At 44.2% G+C, this 12,950-nt stretch overlaps 1 protein-coding gene across 1 annotated transcript in view; it reads right to left on the reverse strand.

Annotated features, from left to right (window-relative positions):
• Positions 1-9,976, reverse strand: part of LOC130361227 (cytochrome P450 2K1-like) — a 46,148-nt gene extending 36,172 nt beyond the window's left edge. Inside the window, exons 1-3 of the mRNA XM_056563978.1 lie at positions 9,696-9,976; positions 7,985-8,170; positions 6,429-6,591 (exon numbers count right to left, since the gene is read on the reverse strand). Coding sequence (XP_056419953.1) covers positions 6,429-6,591; positions 7,985-8,161 — 340 coding nt within the window. The 5' untranslated portion in view covers positions 8,162-8,170; positions 9,696-9,976. The remainder of the gene's footprint in view (positions 1-6,428; positions 6,592-7,984; positions 8,171-9,695) is intronic.
• Between the last annotated feature and the right edge of the window lie 2,974 nt (positions 9,977-12,950).

Below are 12,950 nucleotides of genomic sequence, written 5' to 3' on the forward strand. Positions count from 1 at the left end.
CCCCCCCCCCCCCACCCCCATGTGAATGTACAGGGTGCAGTCACACAGGCGGGGGCTTACAGTGAGTTTCTCGCTGCAAGTTTGAGATGCAGCACATTTTCTGCTGCAGCTCAAACTCCCAGCGGGAAACTCGCTGTAAACCCCCGCCCGTGTAAATGTATCCTGAAAACACTACACTATACTACAATAACACAAAATAAAAAGTAAAAAAAAACTGCATATACACAGTCCCCTCCCCCCAGTCCCCTCCCCTGCCAATAAAAACATCTGGTACAGCAGTGTTTCCAAAATGGAGCCTCCAGCTGTTGCAAGACAACAACTCCCAGTATTGCAGGACAGCCATTGACTGTCTAGGCATGCAGGGAGTTTTGCAACAGCTGGAGGCACCCTGTTTGGGAATTACTGGCGTAGAATACCCCACTTCTATGCAAATCCCTAATTTAGGCCTCAAATACGCATGGCACTCTCTCCCTTCGGAGCCCTGTCATATTTCAAGGCAACAGTTTAGAGTCACATATGGGGCATTTCCATACTCGGCAGAAATTGCACTACACATTTTTGGAGGCTTTTTGTCCTTTTACCCCTGATGAAAAGTTAAAGCTGGGGTCTACTCCAGCATGTTATTGTAAAAAATTGTAATTTTTTACACTAACTTGCTGGGGTTGCCCCATACTTTTCATTTTCACAAGAGGTAAAAGGAAAAAAAGACCACCAAAATTTGTAATGCAATTTCTCCTGAGTACGGAAATACCCCATATGTGGGCGTAAAATTCTCTGCGGGCGCACAAGACTCAGGAGTGAGAGCGCACTATGCATATTTGAGGTGATTTGCACAGGGGTGGCTGAGCGTTACAGCGGTTCTGACATAAACACAAAAAAAACATGTGACCCCATTTTGGAAACTACACCCCTTAAAGAACATTACAAGGGGTATAGTGCCTTAACTACCCACAGATGTTTGAAGAATTTTCGTTAAGGTTGGATGTTAAAATTAAAATCTTTTATTTTTTCACTAAAATGCTGGTGTTATCCCAAATTTTTCATTTTCACAAGGGGTAATAAGAAAAAAGCCCCCCCCCCCCAAAAAAAAAAAAAAATAATAAATAAACAAATAAATAAAATAATGTGCAACACCATTTCTTCTGAGTAAGGATATAACCCATATGTGGACGTAAAGTGCTCTGCTGGTGCACTACAGAACTCAGAAGAGAAGGAGTGCCATTGGGCTTTTGGAGAGAGAATTTGGATAGAATTGAAGGTCATGTGCCTTTACAAAGCCCCCATGTTGTCAGAACAGTGGACCCCTCCCACACATGTGACCTCATTTTGGAAACTACACCCCTCACAGAATGTAATAAGGGGTGCAGTAAATATTTACACCCCACAGGTGTCTGACAGATTTTTTGAACAGTGGTCCGTGAAAATGAAAAGATACATTTTTCATTTGCACAGCCCACTGTTCCAAAAGTCTATCAAACGCCAGTGGGGTGTAAATACTCACTGTACCCCTTATTACATTTCCTGAGAGGTGTATTTTCCAAAATGGGGTCACATATGGGGGGGGTCCACTGTTCTGGTAGCACGGGGGCTTTGTAAACACACATGGCCCCCGACTTCTATTCCAAACAAATTCCCTCTCCAAAAGCCCAAAGTCGCTCCTTCTCTTCTGAGCATTGTAGTTTGCCTGCAGAGCACTTCACATCCACACATGGGATATTTCCATACTCAGAGGAAATGGGGTCACAAATTTTGGGGGGAATTTATTTAATTTTTATTTACACATCGAAAAGTCATCAAATACCTGTGGGGTGTTAAGGCTCACTGTACCTCTTGTTACATTTCTTGAGGGGTGTAGTTTCCAAAATAGTATGCCATGTGGGCTTTTTATTTTTGCTGTTATGGCACCACAGGGGCTTCCTAAATGTGACATGCCCCCCAAAAACAATTTCTGCAAAATCTGCTTTCAAAAAGCCAAACGTGGCTCCTTCTCTTCTGAGTATTGTAGTGCGCCTGCAGAACACTTGACATCCACATATGGGGTATTTCCATACTCAGAAGAAATGGGGTTACAAATTTTATGGGGCCTTTTCCCCTATTACCTCTTTTTTATGTGTAATTTCATTTACACATCTGACTTTAACCAAAAAGTCGTCAAACACCTGTGGGGTGCTGAGGCTCACTGTACCCTTTGCTATGTGCCTTTTGGGGGTGTAGTTTCGCTGTTATGGAACCATAGGCACTTCCTAAATGCGACATGGCCCCTAAAATCCATTTCAGCAAAATTCACTCGCAAAAATCCCATTGTCGCTCCTTCCCTTCTGAGCCCTCTAGTGCACCCACAGAGCACTTTATATTCACATATTAGGTATTTCCTTACTCGAAAGAAATTGGGTTACACATTTTGGGGGGCATTTTCTCCTTTTACTCCTTGTAAAAATTCAAAAACTGGTTCTACAAGAAAAAAAGGGAGATTTTGAATTTTCTCCTTCACTTTGCTGCTATTCTTGTAAAACACCTGAAGGGTTAAAGGGGTACTCCGGTGAAAACCTTTTTTCTTTTAAATCAACTGGTGGCAGAAAGTTAAACATATTTGTAAATTTTCAAACAGTAACCAACCCCTCAAGACTAGTACCAGTTGCCTGATACATGGATGGATGATAATATAAATAAATAGCTGGATAGTGCTTCAAATATAGGATACAATTTTATTAAATATATATAAAATGTCAATGACTTAGCCTTGTTGCACAGGGCCCTTGTGCCGAGGAAAAGAAATAGATTTACTTAGACTTATAATTATAATATATAAACACCGATATTTTACAAAATATAGTAAAATTAATATGAAATACAAAAATATTGAAATAAATCACTATCGATAGTCCAGTAACTGAAAATCCAGAAATGTATAAAAGTCCCGTAACTGATATAGGATTCTGATAAACTGAAAGGGATGGGTGGGTTATTATTTACCAGCTTGAATAAAGTCCCACTGTAACGTCACCTAAGAACAACTGATGAGGTCCGCAAATCTCGGGTGGTAGAAAGACGCTGGCATGCGTCACCGCGGCGGCCTGCCTGCCACAGACCAGTGTGAATGATAGCCGCTCCCGGGATCTTTCGCTGCAGTTGGATCTTAGCGGTGCAGACCTCGTGGTGTCCTGAGACGTCTCAGGCGCTTGGCAACGCCGCCTGGATGTGTAGACTTGGATGGTATTGCTGGTTTAACCCACAATCGATCTTTCAGAAAAAAGTGAGATATTGGTGCTAAAATCATACATCTAGACGTGTTTCAGGGCTCTTACAAGCAGAACACAGCCCTTTCCTCAGTAGGTATGTATACTACGGCTACTGAGGAAAGGGCCGTGTTCTGTATATGTATACTACGGCTACTGAGGAAAGGGCCGTGTTCTGTATATGTATACTACGGCTACTGAGGAAAGGGCCGTGTTCTGTATATGTATACTACGGCTACTGAGGAAAGGGCCGTGTTCTGCTTGTAAGAGCCCTGAAACGCGTCTCGGTGTATGATTTTAGCACCAATATCTCACTTATTTCTGAAAGATCGATTGTGGGTTAAACCAGCAATACCATCCAAGTCTACACATCCAGGCGGCGTTGCCAAGCGCCTGAGATAATATTGTATCCTATATTTGAAGCACGATCCAGCTATTTATTTATAATATCATCCATCCATGTATCAGGCAACTGGTACTAGTCTTGAGGGGTTGGTTACTGTTTGAAAATATTGTTTTAAATTTCCATCACCTGGTGTAGGTGTACAACCTCCTTACCTCGGCTAGTTAATTGTGAGCTGCACAACCCTTTTTATTTATATTTGTAAATTGCTTCTATTAAAAAATCTTAATCCTTCCAGTACTTATTAGATGCTTAATGCTACAGAGGAAATTCCTTTCTTTTTGGAACACTGATGACATCACGAGCACAGTGCTCTCTGCAAACATCTCTGTCCATTTTAACAACCATGCATAGCAGATGTATGCTAAGGGCAGCATGGTGGCTCAGTGGTTAGCTGTCCCACTAAGGACAACAATAAATAAAGCGTTATTATTATTATTATAATAACGTCAGCAGAGAGAACTGTGCTCGTGATGTCATCAGAGAGCATTCCAAAAAGAAAAGAATTTCCTCTGTAGTATTCACCAGCTAATAAGTACAGGAAGGATTAAGATTTTTTAATAGAAGTAATTTACAAATATGTTTAACTTTCTGGCACCAGTTGATTTAAAAGAAAAAAAGGTTTTCACCGGAGTACCCCTCTAATTGTGCAGTTGTATAATGGGGTCATTTATGGGGTATTTCTAATATGAAGGCCCTCAAATCCACTTTAAAACTGAACTGGTCCCTGAAAAATTCAGATTTTGAAAATTATGTGGAAAATTGATGCTGAACTTTGAAGCCCTCAGATGTCTTCCAAAAGTTAAAGCTTGTCAACTTTATGATGCGATTTGGTATGTCTATTTTCCTCACAAGCCGAGAGCTTCAAAGTTAGAAAAATGCTACATTTTCAAAATTTTCATGAAATTTTTAAATTTTTTACCAAGAAATGATGCAAGTATCGACGAATATTTACCACTATGATAAAATAGAATATGTCACAAAAAAAAAACAATATCAGAATCACATTCATAAGTAAAAGCATCCCAGAATTATTAATGCTTAAAGTAACAGTGGTCAGATGTGCCAAAAATGCTCTGGTCCTTAAAGGGGTACTCCGCCCCTAGACATCTTATCCCCTATCCAAAGGATAGGGGATAAGATGTCAGATTGCCGCGGTGCCGCTGCTGGGGAGCCCCGGGATCCCCGCTGCGGCACTGCACTATCATTAGAGCACAGAGCGAGTTCGCTCTGCACGTAATGACACACAATACAGGGGCCGGAGCATCGTTATGTCACGGCTCCGCCCCTCGTGACGTCACGGCCGGCCCCTTTCAATACAAGTCCATGGGAGGGGGCGCGGCAGTCGTCACGCCCCCTGCCATAGACTTGCATTAAGGGGACGGGCCGTGATGTCATGAGGGGCAAAGCCATGACATAATGCGGCTCCGTCCCCTGTATCGCCCATCATTACGCACAGAGCGAACTCGCTCTGTGCTGTAATGATAGCGCGGTGCCGCAGCGGGGATCCTGGGGCTCCCCAGCAGCGGGACCGCGGCAATCTGACATCTTATCCTCTATCCTTTGGATAGGGGATAAGATGTCTAGGGGCGGAGTACCCCTTTAAGGTCAAAATGGGCTTGGTCCTAAAGGGGTTAAATTAAATAAAAATGACATCAAAATATCTCTTTAATCTCTTCGATTGTGACATCATATGGTCTCCCGACCCTGCTGCCACATCCAGACGCTCTGCGGCAGTGATTCTAATAGCGATGCCTGTAATCTGCATATCATACTGACTAGCACAGCACACTCCATATGCGTATTACGACAAGGCAAAGTTTTCTACACCCCTATTGAGGCTCTCTGTAGGCTAGAAATAGCTGTTTTTAGTAGAGATTTGCTGCAAATAAATTCGGACCGAAACAAATTCTTTCGGAAAATCGTCCAAATCGTCCGAATCAAATTTTTCAAAAATGTGCTCATCTCTAGTTGGAATCACTGGTAATAAGAGGCATAAACTTGTCAATGAAGTTACTAACCGCTTTATAATCTTTATAATTAGCACTATACTGTGTAACAAAAGTCATGGGTTGTTGGACACCTTGATTCCGTCTACTGGGAGGCTTGTTTAAGAGAATCAGGTCATGTTGTTTTATTTATTTTTTTTAACCGGAAATGTAATGGCGATGGGTCTCCCGCTGTTACGGTTACCTAGGCCCCGGCTCATATCATGTTGCTGGGACCAGGGGAATTGGCCGCTCAGAAATGTTTTAAATTAAGAAAAAATAGATAAAAATATAAATATATATATATATATATTTATATATATATATATATATATATATATATATATATACAGTGACCCCTCGACCTACGATGGCCCCCGACATACGATAATTTTAACATGTCGGGGGCCATCGCATAAACGGCTATCCGGCGTCGCAGACTGCTTCAGCTGCCACCGGATAGCCGTTTACGGTGCCCCGTGAGCTCCGGTGATGGTCACTTACCTGTCCTCTGGGCTCCGGCGCGTCCTCTTCGGGATCCCCTGCATTGTCGGCGCTCTCCATCATCGTCATCACGTCGCTGTGCACGCCGTCCCGTCATCCAATAGGATCGGCGTGCGTAGCGACGTGATGGCGGCGACGGAGAGCGCGGTTGCCGGGGAAGCAGAGGCTTTGTCGGAGCATCAGGGACACCTCGGGGACGAGGCAACATCGATGGACGGCGACATCCAATGACCAATGTGTGCTGCTGCAATCTTCTTTTTTGGTATACTATATATATTTATATATATAATCAGTTACCATGATCCTTCGTAGTTTTGGAAAACAGTTCTATGTGCGGCCGGTCAGAGAATTCCTCCGCATGATTGACTAGAGCGTCTTTAATAGTTTCATAACCACACAGGATGACTATTTTATCAAATCCCATCTGTATACTGAAGACTGTGCCATACTTCTTAGACAACTGGAAAAAGAATAAGAACAGTATTATCTATCAGATGTAAGAATACCAGGAAAGCAATCGGATTATACCCCGCAATCCAAGAATTAAAGGGCTTAAGCAGGAAAAAAACTTTTTTTTATATATCAATTGGCTCCAGAAAGTTAAACAGATTTGAAATTACTTCTATTAAAAAAATATTCATTCTTTCAGTACTCATGAGCTTCTGAAGTTGAGTTGTTCTTTTCTGTCTAAGTGCTCTCTGATGACACCTGTCTCGGGAACCACCCACTTTAGAAGCAAATCCCCATAGCAAACCTCTTCTACTCTGTGCAGTTCCCAAGACAAGCAGAGATGTCAGCAGAGAGCACTATTGCCAGACAGAAAACAACAACTCAACTTCAGCAGCTGATAATAATTGAAAGGATTAAGATTTTTTAATAGAAGTAATTTACAAATCTGTTTAACTTTCTGGAGCCAATTGATATAAAGAAAACAGTTTTTTCCTGGAATACCCCTTTAAAGGGGTACTCCGTCCCTAGACATCTTATCCCCTATCCAAAGGATAGGGGATAAGATGTCTGATCGCGGTGGTCCCTCGCAATCTCCCTGCTGCACCTGACGTTCGTTTAGAGCGTCGGGTGCAGCGGCGGAGGCTCGTAAGGTCACGGCCATGCCCCCTCAATGCAAGTCTATGGGAAAGAGTGCGACCCCTCCCATAGACTTGCATTGAGGGGGCGTAGCTCTGACTTCACGAGTGGGGCGTGACCGGGATGTCATGAGCTTCCTCTCTGCATCACCAGTCATCTGGCACGGATGTCTGGGGTGCCGCAGCCAAGATCGCGGGGGTCCACAGTGGCGGGACCCCCACGATCAGACATCTTATCCCCTATCCTTTTGATGGTGGATAAGATGTCTAGGGGCGGAGTACCCCTTTAAGAGTAATAAGGCTGATTCCAAAATAACAGCGATCACACATGATTCCTAGGTGGTTACCTACAAACAGGGCCGGCCCAACACATTGGGGAAGATTTATCAAAACCTGTGCAGAGGTAAAGTGGAGCAGTTGCCCATAGCAACCAATCAGACCGCTTCTTTCATTTTTAAAAGGGATTGGGGAAAATGAATGAAAAAATCTGATTGGTTGCTATGGGCAACTGTTCCACTTTTCCTCTGCACAGATTTTGATAAATCTTCCCTATTGTGCTGCCTGGGTCCAAGAGTGAAATGATCCCCAGTGTGTCCATCACATGACCCGGAAAGCTTTTTAGGAAGGAAACAATAAAGGTTCGTAACTTCGTATGGTGATTTTTAATAAGACACAACAGACGGCCCTGCATTTATAGGCAGCTCACCACTTAACAGCTGTTGTTATTCCAACATGAATATTTCTACAGTAGAATAGGTTCTATATTACCTCCAAAAATGTTTTATGAGGCGTTGCCAGGTCCATGGTCAGCGCATTTCCAATGATCGGTAGAGGTCTCGGTCCTGGAGGGAAATTACTGTAACGGGCTTGTTTGTGATTTTTGTTAAACACTGTGGCCAAGAAGAGGATAACCGCAACAGCCAGGAGAAAAGTGACAAGGTCCATGGCGCACTTCTATAAGAAAAAATAACACGTTTCATAAGGTTCCTTGGACTTGGGAAGTGGTGGGTCACTGGCATTAATCCACGTCTTCCTGGGCCAATAAGACTCTGCTACCTGATATACTGTAAGTCTAACTGTGATAAGGCTTTTATTATATGCTTACCACTTTTTTTCTCCAGACTTCTTCATTTCAATTTTGTTACCATTGTCAGCAATATGAGCTCTCATGTAACTACTTCCTGTGTCACTTAGAACAGAGGTCCCCAACCCAGTCCTTAAAGTGTACCTCTCATGAAACAAACTTTTTATATATTAAAGATAAAGCCCTACTAAATAACTTTTTAATTGCTTTTATTTAAATTTGTTTCCTCCTTGTTTTTTTTTTACTTTAAAAACTTCTCCACTAGGGGTCTCCCTAGCAATCCTGTCAGCAAGCATTTCGGACTCAGTGAGTGCATCTGAAATCAGCTCAGTGCAGCTCCCGGCTTGTCAGACAGGCAGGAGGGAGAGCACTCAGCTCATACACAAGCAGGGATCAAACAGAGAGGATACATTCCCTCTTCTCTTTTTCTCAGTTCCTCTCCCCTCTGTCCACTTTCCACATGGCTAATTATATATGCACTGCTCTTCCTCTCTGGACTTGCAGTTGTTATGACAACCTCCCTGGCTCTCTGCTTACAACTGCACTACGGAAGAGCATAGAAAAAAAGGTATTTTTAGGGGGTTTTAAAGCAAAATAAATTCAGGGATAGACTTTGTAAAAGTCAGGGACAGATGGGGAGGGGGATTAGGGAAGGTTTAGATGGTGATAGGTACTCTTTAAAGGGGTACTCAGCCCCTAGATATCTTATCCCCTATCCAAAGGGGGTCCCCAGTGATGGGACGCACACAATCAAACATCTTATACCCTATGCTTTGGATAGGGGATAAGATGTCTAGGGGCAGAGTACCCCTTTATGGCCACCAGCAACAGTCAAGGATTAGAATTTTTTTCCTGTTTTATTTCAATGGAGTAACTTTTATTACTCTCTAGAACAGTGGTCTTCAACCTGCGGACCTCCAGATGTTGCAAAACTACAACTCCCAGCATGCCCGGACAGCCGTTGGCTGTCCGGGCATGCTGGGAGTTGTAGTTTTGCAACATCTGGAGGTCCGCAGGTTGAAGACCACTGCTCTATAATCACATCCAGAGCCCTCATGATCTTTTTTATGGTGTTCCCAATGTTCCCAATGACCCCTGCTCTGGCAGAGTTCCAAAGTCTCACTGCTTTTACAGTAAAGAACCCCCATCTGTGCTGGTGTGGAAACCTTCTATCCTCTAGAGGTAGGGGATGCCCCCTTTTTGGCTTTAGCTAAAATCCGACTACTCCTAAATATTCTGTGACATATTCATACACACAATGGTCACAATGAATTATGTTAAATGACAAACTCAGCCCCGCAACGTCTGCAAATCTACATTCCAATGAAATAAACCTCATCCCGACATGTCCACGACTGAATCTGTAGAGTTTCTATGAAATGATAAGGAATATACCTTCTTCCTATGGCACCTGCAGATTGGATTCCAGTGATCTTGTTGGACTTGTCTCCTCCGACTCCGCCAGTAACCGTGAGCTTTCAACTCTTGGAGAATATTTAACCCTTGTAAACACAAGAGCAGCTGATGTGTCTCGCCCGTAAAACTGGTGTAGCCCTGCCCATGTGCGTAGCTTTATCCTACTAACACTGAATGAACACATGTGACCTTTCTTAAAGTGTACCTGTCATTAAAGAAAAACAACTTTTGACGTGTAACGGGGTCAGGGTCTCAGTGCAGAACAAGCCAGGATAAGTGTGTGCTTAAAGGGGTACTCCGCTGCTCAGTATTTGGAACAAACTGTTCCGAACGCTGGAGCCGGCACCGGGAGGTTGTGACTTCAGAGCCCCGCCCCCTCATGACATCACGCCCTGCCCCCTCAACGCAAGTCTATGGAAGGGGGTGTGATGGCTGTCACGCCCCCTCCCATAGACTTGCATTGAGGGGGCAGGGTGTGACGTCCTGAGGGGGTGGGACTATGACATCATGAGCTCCCGGCGTTGGCTCCAGCATTCGGAACAGTTTGTTCCAAACGCTGGGCAGTACCCCTTTAAGAGCTTCAATCTCTGGCTTGCAGCAATGTCAGTGCTCAGACCTGCTATGATTGTGAGCTATAACCTGCTCTAGTGCGCCCCCCTTCCCCCCAGGTCACCCAATACAGCTAATTCCCTCTATTATAGTCTGACATGACTGGAAGGCGGGGAGTAAAGCATGAAGCTGTGCTCTTTAACGGGTCATAACTAATCTGGACAATATGTCAAAAGTTTATTTTAAAGACAGTAATGCTTTAACCCACCGTTTTTTACTCTCACTGGCTACTTTATTAGGTACACCTTGCTAGTTCTGGTCGGACCCCCTTTTGCCTTCATTCTTCATGACATACTTTATACAAAGTGCTGGGAACATTCCTCTGAGATCTCACCCCATATGGACATGATGACATCACACAGTTCCTCCATATAGACATGATGACATTACACAGTTCCTCCATATAGACATGATGACATCACACAGTTCCTCCATATGGACATGATGACATCACACAGTTCCCCCATATGGACATGATGACATCACACAGTTCCTCTATATGGACATGATGACATCACACAGTTCCTCCATATGGACATGATGACATCACACAGTTCCTCCATATGGACATGATGACATCACACAGTTCCTCCATATGGACATGATGACATCACACAGTTCCTCCATATGGACATGATGACATCACACAGTTCCTCCATACAGACATAATGACATCACACAGTTCCTCCATATGGACATGATGACATCACACAGTTCCTCCATATGAACACGATGACATCACACAGTTCCTCCATGTAGACATGATGACATCACACAGTTCCTCCATATAGACATGATGACATCACACAGTTCCTCCATATGGACATGATGATATCACACAGTTCCTCCATATAGACATGATGACATCACACAGTTCCTCCATATGGACATGATGACATCACACAGTTCCTCCATATAGACATTATGACATCACACAGTTCCTCCATATGGACATGATGTCATCGCACAGCTCCTCCATATGGACATGATGTCATCACACAGCTCCTCCATATGGACATGATGACATCATGCACACACACATATGTATATATATATATATATATATATATATATACTGAACATCCTATCTGAACATGTTGGGAGTTGTAGTTTTTCAACAGCTGGAGCCACCCTGATTGTGAATCACTGCCCTAGGTTTTGTTGTCTGGCTGTAGTAGTTGTTTTTATATATTTTATACCGATGTTGCTGACCTTCTGGATTCCATCGAAGCTTTCTAGCTTTACCAATAGAACAAGTATTATTATACACTGCTTAAAAAAATAAAGTGAACACTTAAACAATCACACTGTCCACTCAGGAAGCAACACTGATTGACAATCAATTTCACATGCTGTTGTGCAAATGGAACAGACAACAGGTGGAAATTATAGGCAATTACCAAGACACCCCCAATGAAGGAGTAGTTCGGCAGGTGGTGACCACAAACCACTTTTCAGTTTCTATGCTTCCTGGCTGATGTTTTGGTCACTTTTGAATGCTGGCGGTGCTTTCACTCTAGTGGTAGCATGAGACGGAGTCTACAACCCACACAAGTGGCTCAGGTAGTGCAGCCCATCCAGGATGGCACATCAATGCGAGCTGTAGCAAGAAGGTTTGCTGTGTCTGTCAGCATAATGGCCAGAGCATGGAGATGCTACCAGGAGACAGGCCAGCAATCAGGAGACGTGGAGGAGGCCGAAGGAGGGCAACAACCCAGCAGCAGGACCGCTACCTCCGCCTTTGTGCAAGGAGGAGCAGGAGGAGCACTGCCAGAGCCCGGCAAAATGACCTCCAGCAGGCCACAAATGTGCATGTGTCCACTCAAACGGTCAGAAACAGACTCCATGAGGGTGGAATTAGGGCCTGACATCCACAGATGAGGGTTGTGCTTACAGCCCAACACCGTGCAGGATGTTTGGCATTTGCCAGAGAACACCAAGATTGGCAAATTTGCCACTGGCGCCCTGTGCTCTTCACACATGAAAGCAGGTTCACACTGAGCACATGTGACAGACGTGACAGAGTTTGGAGACGCTGTGGAGAATGTTCTGCTGCCTGCAACATCCTCCAGCATGACCAGTTTGGCGATGGGTCAGTAATGGTGTGGGGTGGCATTTCTTTGGGGGGGGGGCCGCATAGCCCTCCATGTGCTTGCCAGAGGTAGCCTGACTGCCATTAGGAACCGAGATGAGATCCTCAGACCCCTTGTGAGACCATGTGCGGTTGGCCCTGGGTTCCTCCTAATGCAAGACAATGCTAGACCTCATGTAGCTGGAGTGTGTCAGCAGTTCCTGCAAGAGGAAGGCATTGATGCTATGGACTGGCCCGCCCATTCCCCAGACCTGAATCCGATTGAGCACATCTGGGACATCATGTCTCGCTCCATCCACCAATGCCACGTTGCACCACAGACTGTCCAGGAGTTGGCGGATGCTTTAGTCCAGGTCTGGGAGGACATCCCTCAGGAGACCATCCGCCACCTCATCAGGAGCATGCCCAGGCGTTGTAGTGAGGTCATACGGGCACGTGGAGGCCACACACACTACTGAGCCTCATTTTCACTTGTTTTTAGGACATTACATCAAAGTTGGATCGGCCTGTTTTTCCACTTTGATTTTGAGTGT

This window comes from Hyla sarda, chromosome 3 (assembly GCF_029499605.1).
Source record: "Hyla sarda isolate aHylSar1 chromosome 3, aHylSar1.hap1, whole genome shotgun sequence".
Classification (NCBI taxonomy): Eukaryota; Metazoa; Chordata; class Amphibia; order Anura; family Hylidae; genus Hyla; species Hyla sarda.